At 56.5% G+C, this 17,558-nt stretch overlaps 1 protein-coding gene across 1 annotated transcript; it reads left to right on the top strand.

Annotated features, from left to right (window-relative positions):
• Positions 1-4,417: 4,417 nt before the first annotated feature.
• NINJ1 (ninjurin 1) lies at positions 4,418-15,655 on the top strand. The gene is made up of 4 exons (XM_052645113.1): positions 4,418-4,580; positions 12,839-13,064; positions 13,839-14,001; positions 15,085-15,655. The coding sequence occupies exons 1-3, from the start codon at positions 4,506-4,508 to the stop codon at positions 13,991-13,993; spliced, it is 456 nt and encodes a 151-aa protein (XP_052501073.1). The 5' UTR covers positions 4,418-4,505; the 3' UTR covers positions 13,994-14,001; positions 15,085-15,655.
• The last annotated feature ends 1,903 nt before the right edge of the window (positions 15,656-17,558 follow it).

Genomic DNA, 17,558 nt, shown 5'->3' with positions numbered 1-17,558 from the left:
TGAACCTCAGCACAGAGCTGCCATGGGGCCCACGTGAGAGACCCTGGTGACACCCACCGAAACTCTCTCACCCAATAAACAGGCAGGAACAGAGCCCTCTCAAGCACTCTCCTCCCACCTCCCCCCCACCTGCCCCACCCCTGCACCTGGAGCCTCCCCTGTGCCCTCAGGGCCCTCTCTCCTGGCTGCCCTCTCCCAAGCCTCTCCAGAGGCCAGGCTGCTGCTGCAGCAGAGATTTCCAGCTGCTTGTGTTCAGTTACATTTGGGTTTTGTGAGAATAACAGTAATTGCTACTTGTAACGGTCACCACGCCTGGGTCTGACCAGCCCCCAGGCACTGCTGTGTCCCCACTCATGTTGGCCTTGTCAACTAGGACTGAGGCAATAGCCATCTCTGTGAACCTCAGTTTTCTCAGCTATGAAGCAGTGGGTCGACAGCAGTTCCTCCTTCACCAGAGGGCTGTGAGTGGGCAGAACTCAGGCCCCATTAAGATGCACTGGGTCCTTAGCAGTGCTGCAAGTGGGCAGGGCCTGCCCACACCTGCACAGAATGGAGGCCTGTTGGTCTGAGCTGTGGCTGCAGGACTTTAGGGCTGTGGTCAAGACAAGTTCCCAGGCAGCCTAGCCCATACAGACCCCAGCGTCCCACCGCGGCCACAGCCCTGAGGAATCAAGCCCAAACAGCTCGCTGAACAGAGGAGGAAATCATACAGTCACATCATACAGTCGGTAAATACTCAGCTGGGTTTAGCCAGGGCTGTGGGAGCCCCAAGGCCCCCAGCCTGTCCATCACCACAAATGGTGCAGACGTGCCAGCATGTCAGGAGGATTTAGAGGAAGTTTCCCTTTTCTGATAAATCTCCAAGGTGACTTATGTTTTCCATGGTTTCAGCTTCACTTTCAAAACTCCTTCTAGGGATTCCCCTGGTGGTCCAGTGGTTGGAAGCCTGACTGCCAATACAGGGGACAAGGATTCCACTGTCCCCTGGGAGGATTGCACATGCCATGGGACAGCTAAGCCCACACACCACAACTAAGGAGCTGTTGCAGGGAGAAGTCAGTTCTGACTCCATGTTGAAATGGTTTCTTTGACTTGCTTTCCATTGCTTTTATTATTATAATTACACATAATGGCCTGCCTCAGAGAATCCTACCCCTCTGCCTGACTATTAAACTAAAGTGCCTTTGTTCAGAACCCTGTCCTTGTTTAGATGGCAAGAAGGAAGAAATTAACACATCAGTCTGCTTGAGGCTTGCCATCTAGGAGATACTTGCAAGATTAAGTGGCCTTTTAATTCGTTTCCTCACCTCCCCCCATCTCTGGTTCATAAAAGAACCTGGCATCCAGACCCTAACAAGATGGTTATTTTGAGGCGTTAGTCTGCCATCTTTTCTGTCTGCCAGCTTTCTGAATAAGAATAAAGTCGTATTCCTTGCCTCAACACCTTGACTCTTGGACTCATTGGCCTAACGTGCAGTGGGCAGAGCAAGCTTGGACTCAGTAACAAAGCTATTGCAATGAGAAACCTGCACACCACAACTAGAGTAGCCCTCACGTGGTGCAACTAGAGAAACCCCTCATGAAACAACCAAGACCCAGCACAGCCAAAAATAATTAAATCAATCAATCAATTTTTAAAAAGATAAGATTGTTTAAAAAAAAAAAGCTACTTCTAGCAGTAAGGGTAAGGCATTGCTGCTGCTGCTGCTGCTAAGTCGCTTCAGTCCTGTCCAACTCTGTGGGACCCCATAGATGGCAGCCCACCAGGCTCCCCCGTCCCTGGGATTCTCCAGGCAAAAACACTGGAGTGGGTTGCCATTTCCTTCTCCAATGCATGAAAGTGAAAAATGAAAGTGAAGTCGGTCAGTCGTGTCCGACTCCTAGTGACCCCATGGACTGCAGCCCACCAGGCCCCTCCGTCCATGGGATTTTCCAGGCAAGAGTACTGGAGTGGGTTGCCATTGCCTTCTCTGAAGGGTAAGGCATTAGGCAGGGGGAAACAAGGAGGTCTTGGTGTGGAGGGAAATCACTGGTGAGGCAGGTACTAGGTTACAGTGCTCATGGATGCCCACCTGCTGGCTGGTGTTGACTGAAAAAATACTCACAGCCTAAAAGTTGAGAGTTATATTTATTCCGTGGAAACTTTTAGCACTTCTAGTCCGGGAGACAGCTTCTCAAGTAACCCTGAAAGAAGTGGCCCAAGGAGGCGAGGGGAGGAGCCAAGTTTTACAACAAAGGGCAGGTAGTCTGATCATCAAAAGATTATTGTTATTTAAAGAAAATGAGACATCCCAAGTTAAGGAAATCAGCATTTTTCTATTTATAGGAAGACGCAAGAGTCTGCACTCACTGAAATCATTCCTTTCACATGCACCTCAGCTATCTGGGGCCAGTACCCCATGTTTTCACATCTTGAACTTCCTTTCCTCCGGGCTCACCATAGAAAATGGCTGTAGTCTGCTGGCTGCTAGATAAGCAGGTATTCTTTGCCTTCCTGAATTCCCTTAGGGCTCACTAGCTCACATTGGAGGGCTGCAATCACTGATGAAGGTGGCATCCTTGTTTACGGACACAGTAGGAACTATTTCACTTCTCACTGGCTAGACCAGCCAAGTGGAGAAGGCAATGGCACCCCACTCCAGTACTCTTGCCTGGAAAATCCCATGGATGGAGGAGCCTGGTAGGCTGCAGTCCATGGGATCGTGAAGAGTCGGACATGACTGAGCGACTTCACTTTCACTTTTCACTTTCCTGCACTGGAGAAGGAAATGGCAACCCACTCCAGTGTTTTTGCCTGGAGAATCCCAGGGACGGGGGAGCCTGGTGGGCTGCCGTCTATGAGGTTGCACAGAGTCGGACACGACTGAAGCGACTTAGCAGCAGCAGCAGCAGACCAGCCAAGAGAGCAACAAGTCCACTACTTGCAGATCCATGCAATCCCCCCGGTTCTGAGCATGGCCCTCCTAGGTCTCTTCCCATCTATGCCTCAGTTTCCTCCCATGTCAAGTGAGAGGGTAACCCCTGTTTCACAAGGCTATCCCATATCACCTCCCATCTGCCCCATAACCCTGTTCCAGGCCACAGCACCCAGAACAGGGCCTAGCATAAAGCAGGCACTCTGGTTACAGGAGAAGACGATGGCCCTCCACTCCAGTACTCTTGCCTGGAAAATCCCATGGATGGAGAGCCTGGTAGGCTGCAGTCCATGGGGTCGCAAAGAGTCAGACACGACTGAGTGACTTCCCTTTCACTTTTCACTTTCATGCATTGGAGAAGGAAATGGCAACCCACTCCAGTGTTCTTGCCTGGAGAATCCCAGGGACGGGGGAGCCTGGTGGGCTGCCGTCTATGGGGTCGCACAGAGTCGGACACGACTGAAGCGACTTAGCAGCAGTAGCAGCTGGTTACAGGATGAATGAATGAGCTCTAGGCCAATGTAACTATCTCCCGACCTTGGGCACTGTTGCTTACTCTCTCTGATCTCTGGTTTAACAGGAGGGGTCAGGTCACGCCCACATGGCCTTGGTCAAATGCCTTGTGCTAACAGAATTTAGCAGACACTGTGAGAGAAGGCAGAAAGTGGGGCGGGAACGGGGGTGGAAGTGGACAGTGCAACTGGGAGGAGTAAAAAGCTGTTGGTCCTGGGAGCCAGGTCAGGGTCAGGGCAGAACACAGAGACCCAGACCTTCGCCTACCAGGCTGGGGAGATAATGCTTGGCCTCTGCACCCGCCTGACTTCTGGGAGAGGCCTGCGTCCCGGGAAACAAGGGTTGAAAGAGTCAAGGGCTGGAGGAACCAATATTCTTTTGCTACCCCTAGCGGCTGGCACCAGCACAGACAAGGTGCCACCCCAAACAAGGGGCCCTGCCTGAAGACACCGAGGCTGCTCCATGATGGGCGGCAGGCACAAAGAGGGCCCAAGCTGCGGTGATCTGCTGTCTGCCCCCTCCTGGGTGAGTGGGAGGCATTCATGTCCCCTTTTCCTAGAGAAGGTCAAAGTTCAGAGGGTGTGAGACCCAGGCGACTCTCAGGTTTCACGTGCGGGGCGAGCGATGTGTTGGCGAGAGCTGCACCGGGGCCCCGGGGGTGAGCGTCATCCGGGAAAACACAAAACCACACCCGCTGCAGTACCCGCTAGCCTTCATGCCAGTTAGCGAAGCGGCAAGGGAAAGGCCGGTTCTTGCCCTCGTTTTATGGATTAAAAGTGTCCACGACAGGAACACAGAAGACGACGTGCGTTACCACGAACACTAGAGGTCGGGGACCTAACAACCGAAATTCAGCGCTGGTTCCCCCTACCACAGCGGTCCACGCGGGGTAAGCCCCGGGTAGCCTAAGCCCCGCCCCCGGCCCCCGCCAGCGAGTTGGGGGCGGAGTCTGAGGGCGGTTGCGTGCGCCCGGCCGGAGGAAGGCGGGCAGTGGGCGGGCCCGCAGCCGGGTCTGTGTGCGCGGCTGGGGCGCGGGCCACGCTGAGACCCGGAGCAAAGCTGACCCAGTGCCTCACCATGGACTCGCGCCCCGAAGAGTACGAGCTCAACGGCGACCTGCGCCCGAGCTCGCCCGGATCCCCGGACGCCTCGGTAAGCACCCCCTCCATCCGTGCCGCTGTGCGACCTTGTCCGACGCCCGCCCTCTCTGAGCCCTGCTCCCGCGGCTCCCAGGCACCTACGGGCGCCGACCCGCTGCGCGCCGCGTCCGCAGTGAGGGTCGGGGAGGTCGCCATGGCCCCTGCGTCCCGCCCCCTTGCCAGCGTGGTCGCGGGGAGCCCAGGGATGACCCGGGGCTCAAGCCACTCTGGAAGGTTGGGCTGGGGCGCGGGCGGTTGGCAGGCTGCCGTAAGTGGCCCGGGGCAGGTAGCGCCCACACGGAGCTGCGCAGCCGTGGGGCCTGGGCTCCACCTTCACTCCGCTTTCCGCGGCCCCTGCCTTCCTGGCTCTCTCACAGCGCTCCAGCTCTGCCTCTGCTCCGGTTCGCTGCGCGCCGGGGGTAGGCGCGGAACGGATCCCGGCCTCTGGGCTCCGGGCCAGCAGCGGGCAGACAGTTACGTCACTTACGGTGTCCACAGCGACCGCACAGTCTTGTGCGTGCCCTGATGGAGAACTTGGGGCCGCTGTGGTCTCCTCCCCTCTCTCCACCCTCGGGTTCTTTCGCCTCAGCCCGCCTTGCTGGCCTTGGAGCACTGTGAGCATGGGGGCAGGCCCTGGCAGTGGTCCCATTTGGATCCAGTACCCTCCCACCCTGGGGTCCTGTCCCACTGTTGGAGCAGGTTCGTAACCGGCCTTGCCCAGGACCGGCACTTCCCCCGGGCCTCTGTGTGTGGCGCAGGCCTGAGCACCACCCTTTGGTAACTTGTTGACATTGGACATTCTTTCAGTTTCTGACCCCCTGGGGGCAGGGACAGGACAGTGGCCTCTCAGACATGTACATCAGACTAAGGCCGAGACTGACCCTGCTCAGGTGTGGGTGACCAGTCCTAGGTGATGCTGTAGTAACAGGCCATATTTAGGGGGTGGAAGGCAAACATGTGGGGCAAGCAAAGCCCTGGCCTGGGGAACAGTCCCTCAGCAGGCAGGGATCCCTGTGCTCAGGGGTCACTGCCACTGGCTTTAGGACCAGTTGCGGGTGCTACAGCCCTGTTCCACTCAGTCTGAGAGCCTAGACCAGTCCTCACAGAGAAACCATGGGCAGAGTGCTGAACACAAAGGCGGGTAGGAAGACTTCCTGACCAGTGGGAACCTTGGCACTGAACCCTGGGGTGTGAGTATGTGTGGAAGGGCATCCTAGGCAGGAAGAACAGTGGGAGAAGGGCCCAGGGGCTGGACCACCAAGTACATCGGGGCTGGGGGTGGGAGGTCAGACCTTCCCAGCTGCGGAGGCCATGGAGGCTCTGGACGCTCATGTGAGAGTGGACACATTCTTCCAGGGGGCTCCAGTCACAGGCAGGGAGGCTCTGGGAGAGAAAGTCAGGACTGACAGCTGCTCTGCTCATCCAGCCTGGGGTCCAGGCCCACCCAACACTGCTCTCTCTCCAGCCTCTGCCTTCCGCTTCCCCCGCTCAGGACCTGCCTCACTGTGCTCTTAGGCACATTACTCTGTGTCTCAGTGTCTTATTTGTGAAATGGGGCAAGAGCAGCACCTCCAACAGAGGGTTATGAAAGAAAGTAAAAGCGCTAGTCACTCAGTCGTGTCTGACTCTTTGCGACCCCTTGGACTGTGGTCCGCCAGGCTCCCCTCCGCCAGGCTCCTCTGTCCATGGGATTCTCCAGGCAGGAATACTGGAGTGGGTGACCATTCCCTTCTCCAGGGGATCTTCCCAACCCAAAGACTGAACCCACATCTCTTGCACTGCAGGCAGATCCATTACTGTCTGAGCCACCAGGGAAGCCCTCAGAGGCTTGTGGTGAGGACTAAATGGGCTAATGTGTGTGCGGTGCTGGGGTAAACTGGACACATAGTATTAACATTCCTGCCTGCCAAACTAGATCCTCTTTCAAAGATGACATCCTGGCAGGGTTTAGGAAGGGCAGCACCTTCCCCCAGCCGCACTCTGCCCTCCCCCTACCCCACCATAGGCACAGCCCTCCCCCTGCACCTCACCTGGCTCTTCCACAGCCTTCCTTCCCAGTGGCCCCTGCCTGAATCCTAGTCCCAAGGTCCTGCTTGAGGGGTAGAAAGGCTTACTGGGAGGAGGGGAAAATCCCAGGATCTTCAGATATGTTCCCACTTGAGCAAGAGCCCCCAGACAGCAGGACGTGTGGGCTGAGTCACCACGATGTCGTCAATGTGCCCCTGGCTAAGGGGAGGACTGACTGGGAGCCCAAGCCCAGAGCCCCATCGGTCTCAAGATGCCCTGCTGCAGGGCCTTGGGCAAGTACGGACTCTCTCTGTGAACCTGTTTCCTCTTCTGTAGAGTGGGGAAGAATCACTCACCTCCCAAAGTGACTGGGCTCAGAGGAGAGTTATATGTGTAATCCAAGGGCAGATGATCTGTCAGGCCAGGGCAGTGAGGGAGCTCCACAGATGTCCACCTCCACAGATGTCCCCCTCCACGTGCTGCCTACCCCTGTGGCCTCCATGCAAGGCCAGTCTGCTTAGGGCCCCTGCTGGAGTGAGTTGGTGTCTTTAGTCAATTAACTCACTTTTGGATGGCAGCAGAAGAAATAAGAAGCCTTAGTTATATTGTGAAAATAAATGTGGCCATGCCCAGGGTTTATCTGAGGGGGCAGCTGCCTTGGACACTGCAGCAGACTCTGGGGCTATAGCCAGCTGAGGACACAGCAGGGCGCTGGCAGGACAGGGTGGAGTGAGGCTCGTAGGGCAACATTTGGGCTTGGAAACCAAGTCCTGGGAGGGAGAGTTGCTTGCATAGCCTCAGCTGCTGGGAGAGGTTTGCTTTTTTTCTCTTAAACTCTTTTTTTTGGCCTTGCTGAGCTGGCATGTGGAATTTTAGTTCCCCGATCAGGGATTGAGCCTGTGCCCCCTGCCTTGGAATTGTGGAGTCTTAATCATGGGCTCACCAGGGAAGTTCCAAGTTTGCTCTTTTTCTCATTTCTGCTCTCCTGGCAGATCCTGAGGCTGGCAGGGTCTTGGCCATGTTCCAAAGGGCAACCCTGACGTGGCCGCGCGGTTACTCCTGGTCAGTGTTGAGCCCACAGGAAGCAGGACTGCCCAACCCCGCTCAGCTGCTGCGAGGACCTCCCACCCCCACCCCGGGAAACTTCCTGCCAGGAACTCAGACATGGAGCAAGAGACCTCCCGAGGCTGGCTGGCACAGATGGTGTGGGGACAGTGCAGGAGTGAGCTCGTGTGACCTGGGGTGGGTGCCTTCACGCTGAGCCCAGGCGGTGGGCACAGTAGCAGCTTATGCCTCATGCTGATGGATCAGACAGATCCTACTCGGCCCCAGCAGATCCTACTTGGTCGGTTCTCAGGTCCCAGCCCAGAAGTGAGGACTCCAGAACCCCCACATCCACTGTTGCCCACTGAGCCCAAGGGGAGGGGCCCTATGCAGGAGGGCCCATCTGGAGCTGGGCTTCACTCAGCTCATGCAGTTTCTCGGGCTAGTCCTCTCTCTTCCTTGTTATGGACTTCTACAATAGAATTAATTACAAATTGTTACAGTTCATTTGGGAGGCAGCCTTTCAAAGCCATGAGGCTGGATGATGAGGAAGAGGAATATCCAGTCCTGCCCTGCCCCAGCTGTGCTCTAACCAGCCACTAGGCTTCTGAGCACTTCATTCACTCCCCATCATATGCCCGCCTGCCCATTTTATAGCTGAGGAAACTGAGCACAGACCAGCCACTCTGCTGGTCTGTGGTGTGGCAGGATGTGGAGATAATAAAGGGAAGGCCCACATCCACATCCCACCTCTTCCCAGAGCAGCTGATGAGCCTCATAGATTTTGGGTCTATGAGGGGCTTGGACTCTCATTCTTTAGATGTGAAATTGGGCTCTGGGAAGGGGGGCCGGAATTCCCATGTAGGCATCTTGTTCCATGCTTGTACCTGGGATTTTGAGTCAGTGGCAGAATTGTGGGCAGGCAGTATTGGAGGAAGTCCATAACCCAAACCTTGAGGTCCTGCAGAGATTCAGTCAGCCACGGCCCTGGCCTGCCTTCATCTCCCAAGGAAACAGAGGGTTTACCGGCAAGAGGCTGAGGATGGGCCAGACCTCATGGGCCCAGCTGGAGGCCATAGGCAGCCTCTCCAAGCCCAGGGTGAACTGGAGGATGTGCTGTGTTGAAACTGGGTACTCTGAGTACCGCAGACCTGTTTTGAATCTCGCTTCTGTTCCAACTTGCCTCCCTGTCCAAGCTGAGGTTGCTCAGTGCAGTGTGACCCTGGGCCAGGTGGCCTGGGTCCCTGCAAGCTGCCTATGTACAAATGACTGGGATGATGCACTCTGTCCACAGAAAGTAGGCTCAAGGAGCCAGCCTTGTGGGCACCCCTGCCAAAACCAGCTCCTCCTCTACAGGCTCCTTCCTGGCTTTTAGAAGGAAAAAAAGGGGTGGGGGCAGCCCTGAGCTCACTCAGCTTCTGAGATGCCACTGGGGTTTCAGTGAATTCCTTTTGGCCCCAGGGACACATTAAACTGGCCGTTTGTTCCCTGCACTGCCCAAGTCATGGGCAGAGGTCTCAGTGGGAGGGTCCCAAGCATGGCTCCTAGCAGCTGGGTGGGGAGGTGAAGCTCCACACCTGTGCAAAATGGGCTCTGACTTCCCCCCAACTTGGGTGACCTCCTCAGGATAGTGCCTTCCCTGGGATTCACCTGTACAGGGGTCACCTCTCGGGCCCAGAGCTCTCCCCACAGCTCAAAGCCCCTCCCCAGAAGGCCTGGGGTACCAAAGTCAAGCATGAGGGAAATAACCCTGAAATCCACACCCCACCCAAGGCTCTACCACATACCTGGGCCTCCTCCCCAGTGTAGACATGAGGCTGTGCCATGTCCTGGGTGGCCCTTAGCTTCAAGATGGACAAGCTGGGTTCAAATTCTGATCTGCCTCTCCCTCACGGTGGCCCTGAGTAAGCCCCCTTGAGCTTTAGTCTTCCACTCTGAAATGGGAGAACGGTGCTCTTTCTCACTGTTAGGGTACTTGGGTGGTAGAACTTCCCAGACTGTGGCCTGGGGTGTACAGATGGGAAAACTGAAGCCCAGGGAAGGGAACATGTTGTCGAGGCTACACTGCAAGCCTGTAGTCAGCTACGGCTTGACCAGAGTCCCCTCCCCACCAGCCGTCTGGCCTGCACCCTCTGGCCAGTGCTCCTTATCACTGCATGGGTTGAATGGGAAGCAGATGGCTCTGTGGGCAGGAAATGACCTGGCTAGGAGGGACATATGGGCTGAGGCTCTTGCTTGCTACCCGGGGCCCTAAGACAGTGACCAGACTCCCTAGAACCTCCTGGCATGTTTGCTCCCTGGCCCTGTTGCACGCCTAGGGAGCTCAACCGCAGAGGGGGCTGGGGACTTCAAGCACTCAGCCTCACAGGTGACCGTGACCCCAGCGCCGCTCTGCAGGGCCGGAGGAGACTGTGGTATCAGCTCTCAGAGCTTCTGAGCCCTGGGACCTGGGTTCAAATCCCAGTGCAGCCCTCACTTCCTATTGACTTTGGACGTTTCCTCCGCGTACAGCCTCAGTTTACCCCTGGTAAATGGTTGTGAAGACAGGGCCTCCCTGGAGGAAAGCACTGAGCTGAAGGGTGAATAGGATGATGGGCTGTGCTCTGGGCACCCAAGGTGGAGGACAGTGGGGCACGGGGTCCCTGTGCTGGGGCACTGCTGCTGCTGCTGGCATTGTGGATTTGAATGCGCATGTGGTTGCAGAGGCGTGAAATATTTTTACAGCTCAAGAGAGTTCAAAGTAAAAGAAGAATTCTCCCTCCTGCCCAGAAGCCTCCACAGTTAGCCATGTGTGTGTTTGTTAATGCATACATACATATACATTGTATGTATGTGTGTACATGTATGTGTACATGTATCTACACGTTTGCGTGTGTACCATGTATACATGTTAGTGTGTGCTTACACACGTATATGTATTGTGCTTCTGTGTGTGTATAGATGCGTGTATATGGCATGTATGTGTGTATATGCTCATGAATGCGTGTATTTGTGTGTGTATAGCTCCCCTGCCCCCAGAAGGTGGAACCTCCTTAGAAAACCTGCACCTGGATTTTCCTCTGGGATTGGGGATTGGGATGAGCCCTGGGGTGGCCTCAAGGGAGGACGTTTTGATATTTCTGGTTTATGAAACTTAGGGGCACATGGCCAGCAGGCCAGGGCCTCAAGGATGCCTGCACCCAGTGGAGCACGTACATGATGGAGCATGGCCAGCTGTGCCACTTCACGAGAGCAGAGCTGGGAGACAGCCTGGGTGCTTTTGAGGCAGGGCACAGACCCTGGGGAGGAGTGGTGTGCCCTGGGTATTCTTGGCCTAGGTGGGTGGCCCACCCAGCTGTGAGTGCAGTTGTAGGCCTGGCATGGAGAGTCAAAGGAGAGACCCCACTTGAAGAAAGAAAGAGGCTGCACATGGAATTTCCCGGAGAGCAGGGCCAGGGTGCTGGGTTGGACAGAGAAGGCTTTCCCAGCGAGCTCTTGGGTCTAGAATTTTAAACCAAGAGGATTTGCTGCTTAAGAACAACTGAGACTGAGGGAACACAGGACACGGAGTCTGTTCCCATGTTCACCCTCCTGTGCCTGTTATTCTAGATTCAGTTTAAACTTTAAAAGATACAATGTAGTGATGACCTAGAGGGGTGGGTGGGGAGGTTGGGAGGAAGGTTCAAGAGGGAGGGGATGTGTGTATACACATAGCTGTTCACTTTGTTGGACCGCAGAAGCTAACACAACATTGTAAAGCAGTTATACTCCAATTTAAAAAAGAAGATATAATGTAAAAGTAGTTTTACTTCTGTAAAACTTCTGTATTTCTGTAATTTCCATTGTATAGTTCTGTAATCTCTATGCTTTCTCCAACTGCAGAAAGTAGAAGTTTGCCCTCCCCAGAAACCCCACCTCCCATCCCTGCATCTTTCATGAGTCTGGAAATAAGATCTCCCCAATGGCCCCAGGAGGCCTAGGCTCAGGGAGGCCTGTGGACAAGTGGCCAGGGCTGAGGGGTACAGGTTAGTTCTGGGAGGTTGGGGAGGGGCCTGGCCGGGGCAGCTTGAAGAGGGCGGATGGGCTGGCTACCAAGAGGAGGCCAGGCGGCCTCCAGTTGCCTTCAAGTGAAACAGCCGTTGCAAGAGGCAAATTCCAGTGCCTCTCGGGAGGGGCCTTTGTGGCCTGGACTCCAGCTTCTGAGGCCAGCCTTTTTCCGCCTAACTCCCCTCCCTGCTCCTGCCCCTGCAGAGAACCTAGCCTGCAGAGAAGGTCGGTTCTGGGTGGGGCCTTGAGGCACGGAGGGCGCTCGGGAGTGACAGGGGCCTGGCCTTGAGGACTGGGGACGTTCTCAGGCAGAAGTGAGGGAGGAGGTAGCTGAACTTGTGTCGCATTTTATCAACACAAACATGAAGCAGGATAAGCTCCAGAGCGCCACACGTCAGGACCAGTAGGGCACTCTAAGGGTGACCTCGTGCTTCCTATCACAAATACTAGTAATGACGGGTCAGGAGGAGACTCTGGAGGCACAGATGTGTGGCGGCCTGGGTGTGGTGATGGTGTCACGGTGCACACTCAGCTCCACACTCCTCAGGTTGCTCATGTCTATTGTGTACAGCTTTTTGTGTGTCGATCACATCTCACTCAGTAAAGTGGTTTAAAATTGTTTTTAATAAAAAAGTAAGGCAGAAGCTAAGTTTAGCTGTAGATTAGACTACTGAGGCATCTCTTGAGCACCTGCTGTGTGCCCGCACCGCTGAGAGATGGCCTGGGTAGATCAGCCGTCCCAGGAAGGCTTATTTCACAGGTGGGCAAGTGTGTGGAAATCTGGGATCCAGCTGCTGTCACGTCACCTCCCTGGCACCAGTCACCTCCTGAAGGGAAGGGCGGGCAGGGGCACGCAAGGGAGGCTGCCAGACGGCCCCACCCATGGCAGGCAGATGGCTGGCAGCATTTTCCCGTCTAAAACCAGAGTGTGCGCTGAGGCTGTGTTTTGTCTCCTTTCTTTTCCAGGACTTGATTCCTAGGGTGGGTCTTGCAGGGCTGTACAGTCTCTTCTCTGGGCCTATTGTTCTGTTAACCAGCACACCCCTTTCAAGCCTCATCTGCTGACCTGATCTACCCCCACCTTCTTGCCAGTACCTAGGAAGGAGACCAGGCTCAAAGTAGGGGACACCAGGGTGGGCCCGGACCTACAGTCCCCTGCTGCAGAGCCTGGCCTGACCACCCCGCTCCCTGCAGCCTAGCCGCTGGGGCAGGAACCAGCCCATCAACATGAACCATTATGCCAACAAGAAGAGCGCAGCTGAGAGCATGCTGGACATCGCACTGCTGATGGCCAATGCCTCCCAGCTGAAGGCTGTCATCGAGCAGGGCACTGGCTTCGCCTTCTTCATCCCCCTGGTGGTCCTCATCTCCATCTCCCTCGTGCTGCAGATCGGTGTGGGCGTGCTGCTCATCTTCCTCGGTGCGTGCCTGGGCAGGGGGCTGCAGCAGCGGGAGGGCCCTGGGGTACCCCTGCCCTACAGCCAGCTGATTCTGCCCGCATACACTCTGGGATGGGTCACAACGTTTTGCAGGCCCTCATGAGCCGCATGGGAGCCCAGCCCGCCTCGCTAGGCCAGGTGGTCCAAAATGTATTAACAGCTCCCACTGTGGCCCCCAGAGGGCCCTTCACGTCTCTATCCTTCCACTCACCCAAGCTGAGGACACAGGAAAACATCAAAACCACACAGAGTTGACGTGTATTGGGCACCTACTATGTACCCACTAGTCTTAGGTGGTCTATAGGGACCAGGTGATGGTCCTGCACCCCCAGGTGAGGGTCAGGTGTAGAAGCAGCAAGAGTTTGGGTTCCCCTCCACCTGGCTGTGTAACCTCAGGCAGGTGGGCCTGTTTCCTTGCCTAGAAAGTGGGCGTAAGGACAGCCTTAGGTACGTGTGGGAATGGCTTGATTATCACGCACCAGTGCTCAGAATGGTGCTTGCCTATGTGTGTGCAGTCCCTTGTGCCTTAGAATGCAAGCCTGGGCCTCGGGCCTCCACGCCTTCCCCTTCGTGATGAGGTGCCAGGCCCCTCTGAGTTTCTTTTCACAGAGCAAGCGGGGCTGCGGCAGTCAAGCCAGAGATAGCAGCCTGCCTGGGCCAGGCCCCATTTTGGGCAGTGTTTTAAAGCAGGCATGTCTCTCTCTGGGGGCGCAGAAGAGGGCCCCATATCTCACAGTGCCTGCTCCCTCTCACAGTAAGGTATGACCTCAACAACCCTGCCAAGCACGCGAAGCTAGACTTCCTCAACAACCTGGCCACTGGTCTGGTCTTCATCATCGTCGTGGTCAACATCTTCATCACTGCCTTTGGCGTCCAGAAGCCTACCATGGACACGGCACCCCGGCAGTAGGGGCTCAGGTGAGCTGGCAGGACCATCCCCAGCAGGGTCCATTCCTCCACGAACCCACCCGCTCACCCCACGGGGCTGCTGACTCAGCGTGGGAAACTCAGGGTCTTTTGTGCAGACCTCCCGTGACTGCATCTGTCCTTGCCTGGGCCTTGCAGGGGGGGGTGCCCCTGGGTATGTGCACCCCCTACACCATACTCAGCCCACTGTCCTTGCTCAGAGAGACCCAGTGCCTACTCAAGGTGACCCCACTTGGGAGCAGAAGCCACAAGGAAGTCAAGTGAGCCTCGTAACACACTCAACAAGCCCCTCCTATAGGGAGGTTGTGGGGGCTCAGATGCAGGCAACCTGGATTGTCACGAGGGCAGATACAGAAGGCTGGCAGGTCTGGCATGTGTCCTGGCCAGGGTCACACAACGCAGGTCCACGGGGCCCTGGACCCAGCAGTCCTCAGGCCTGCCACAGAGGCAAGGCGGGTGCTATAGACAGACAGCAAACACCTGTGTGTCAGGGACATAGGAGGAAACCTTCCAGATTGACCAAATGGACAGTGAAGCAAGATGCTGGGAGCAGGGCCTTTGTGTGGCCCCATTGTGAGCATTTGGCTTTTACTTGCCCCCGCCATCACTGTTGGCTCCACCTGGCATCAATTCACTGCCCAGCTGCTGGCCCCAGATTATTGTTCGGTCTGTCCCCCATGGAATCCTCTGGATACCAGCCTGCTCCCTCACTCATTGCATGACAACCGGGCCATTTATTAATCACCTGCTGTGTGCCCCAAACAGTCTTGAGTTCCCCAAGCATCAGTCTAGTGAGGAGACTTCAAGGTCCCCACAGCACATGCCCACCCACCAGCCCCTGCTCTCAGGGGTGCCCTGTCAGAGCGTGCTGGGCCAGGCTTTTAGACCCTGACAGTGTCCCACGGGGGGACACCGTGGCTCTCCCAGGTCAGAATTGGGCTGACTCTGGAGTCAGAGTGGCCCCGACATTTATGGGCTGGTTAGCAGACACCACACTGAGGCAGGGTCACCAGAACAGAGCTGGAGGCTCCTCCGGCCTTGGTGACTCCATGCCTCTCCTCTTCGTCTCTGCAGGTGCCCCTGGATTGTGCCTGGCCGCAGCTGCCTAGACACAGGAGGTGCCTCGCCCTTGAGGCCCATCCTCCTGTGCACGGGATTCCCCTAAACCGCCCGAGCCCAGGCTGGCCCCACCGGACTGCATCCAAATAAGCCACACGTGCTCAGGCCACTCTGGCCACACAGGGCCTGCCCCGTCCTCAGCTGCTCCTCCTGGAGCATGGAGTAGCCAGGCCCAGAAGATGGAACTGGTGAGCCTTCAACAAGGGTTATCACTGCCGTGGACATGCAGCAGGCCCAAGGATGGGGGTCAAGGGGCTGGCCCCATCTAGGGACATTTCCAGAGAGACGAGGTGATGCCAGTGCAGCAGCATCCTGGCCTTGTGTGCTGCCCACCCTGGGTGACCTGTGACCTCTGCACTTTCTGACCCAGGACTATAGACCATCAGTGACACTGTGGGCCCCCCACCGTGGCCACTGACTCAGACCTCACACCTTCCACCAGCAGTGACTGGGCAGGGCTTTAGCCCCTCCTTGGGGATCTGAGCCCCCACTTTTCTATATATAAGTAACCAATAAAGCTGATTCTTCTCTTCGTGTGGCTCCCAGCACCACCCTCCCTGCCACCCAGGCCTGGGTGCTGCACCGTGCCCCTCAGAGTCCCCAGCCTATACAGCCCTCCTCTGTCCCTCCCTCTAAGCCTGTGGTCTATGGGAGGAGCAACCTTTGTTGGCATCTCCAGACATCACCCCCACATGCATGTCCTCGGGGCAGTCAGCTCAATGATCCCTGAGCAGACCCTCGTGAAAAGTTCCAACACTCCCACATTTCCTGCAGTTTACATGCCCAACTAGCTCCCTTCTATACCCACAGTACTGGATCAAGGAGAGTGGGACTGATGCCAAGCCAGCTTCGACCCTGCAGAGACACCAGTGAGAGCCAGGTGCTGTCTCTGAGGGCTCACGGAGCCACCTCTCACCTGGCTGGGATCCCCAGCTCCCTCAGTCCACCCCGTGACCACTAGGGCCTGAACCCTCACTCTCAGCCCCCTTGTCATCTCCTTTCTGACCCTTGCTGGCCCCATCCTTCATCTCAAGTCAGCAATGCCCTCACCTGGGCCTCTCCAGGTGGGATACCTGAGAACTCCCTCCAAGCAACTGGAGCCCGGGGAGGCGATGCAGCCCCCAGGAGCTCCCAAGGCCCCTTCCCCATCACTTCTCTCGCCCTCCCCACTCAGCCTGGGGCAGCTCCAACAGACATTCAAATGACCCCACAGAGTCTTCTGTGGGCCTGAAAGATAAGCATAGAGTGATTGATAAACAAGAGTGCTTATGGGTGAGATGATCTAATCTGAGCTTTGCTTTAAAATGAATAACTCAGGAAAAAGGTACAGGGAAATGGATGAAGCAAGATTGGAAGTGCTGGGACTGCAGAGCTGGGGCCCCAGAGCCAGCTCTCTGCTCTTCTGAGTGTCTGAATGTCCCATAAAGAAGGCTACTAAAGGTGATTCACACGTGGGATGAGATCCCTGAAGAAGCAAGACCAGCGGGTGGGCAGTGGGTGGACACGTGTTCCCAGAGGAGCCGACGAGCCTGGGGCCAACCTGGTCAGAGGCGGGCAGATGTACAGCTGTCAGGGGGCTGGGTCCTGGGAGCAAGCAGTAGAGAGGTCAGTCTCTGCGGCTGGTCACCGCGAGCACCTTGGCTGTCTCACTGCCAGGAAGCAGCAGGGGTCAGTCTCCTGGCTGTGAACCTGCCCCACTATCTGGCCCTCGTGGTGCATCCAAGGTGGTATCTGGACCCATGCTCCCAGGTCCAGCCCCACTCAGGGCTCTGCACAAGTGGAGGCTGCCCAGCACCATAGCCCTGGGGTAGCCTGAAGCTGTGGCCTGTGGTGTGGGCTGAGCCACACCAGGGGGGATGCCAGCCTGTGTGGACCATGGACATGGCCAGCAGATAGCTGAGTTCCTCCTTTGGCCAGGACAGGAAGTTTGCCCAGACCTGACCAGACAGGGTAAACCCCAGATGGCTGGATGGGTCCTAGGTCACCAAATCAGGCTGGCCTCTATAGGCACTAGGGGCATTGGGAACAGGGCACGACAGAGGGTGGGCACATGCATTCAGCCCCTGACAGCCTCTGCCCCAGCTGCTCCCCCACAGGTACACCTGACAGCCCCTGATCTCGCCACCCACCAGCACCCAGGCTCATGTCAACAGACCCGGCCCCCTGACCCTCACTCTGGATGCACCCATCTCAGGGCCTTGGCTTGTGCTGCAGCTCTCTAGGGTCAGGGCTGTGCCCGGAGGTCTTCCTCGCTGGCCCTCCTGACCCCTACTTCTGGTCACTGTCACGGTGGGCCATTTGGGTTTGCTCTGCCTTTGATGTCATTGGTCATGTCACTGCCCACAGTGCCCCCTGGGGCCCTCATCTGAGCCCTGACTACCCCCACGTCATCTGGCCCATGATGAGGGCTGTTGCCTGAGAAGGAGGCT

The sequence above is a fragment of the Budorcas taxicolor genome, chromosome 8 (genome assembly GCF_023091745.1).
Source record: "Budorcas taxicolor isolate Tak-1 chromosome 8, Takin1.1, whole genome shotgun sequence".
In the NCBI taxonomy this organism is placed as follows: domain Eukaryota; kingdom Metazoa; phylum Chordata; class Mammalia; order Artiodactyla; family Bovidae; genus Budorcas; species Budorcas taxicolor.
The sequence above is the reverse complement of the archived record's forward strand: the minus strand, read 5'-3'. Positions and strand labels throughout refer to the sequence as shown.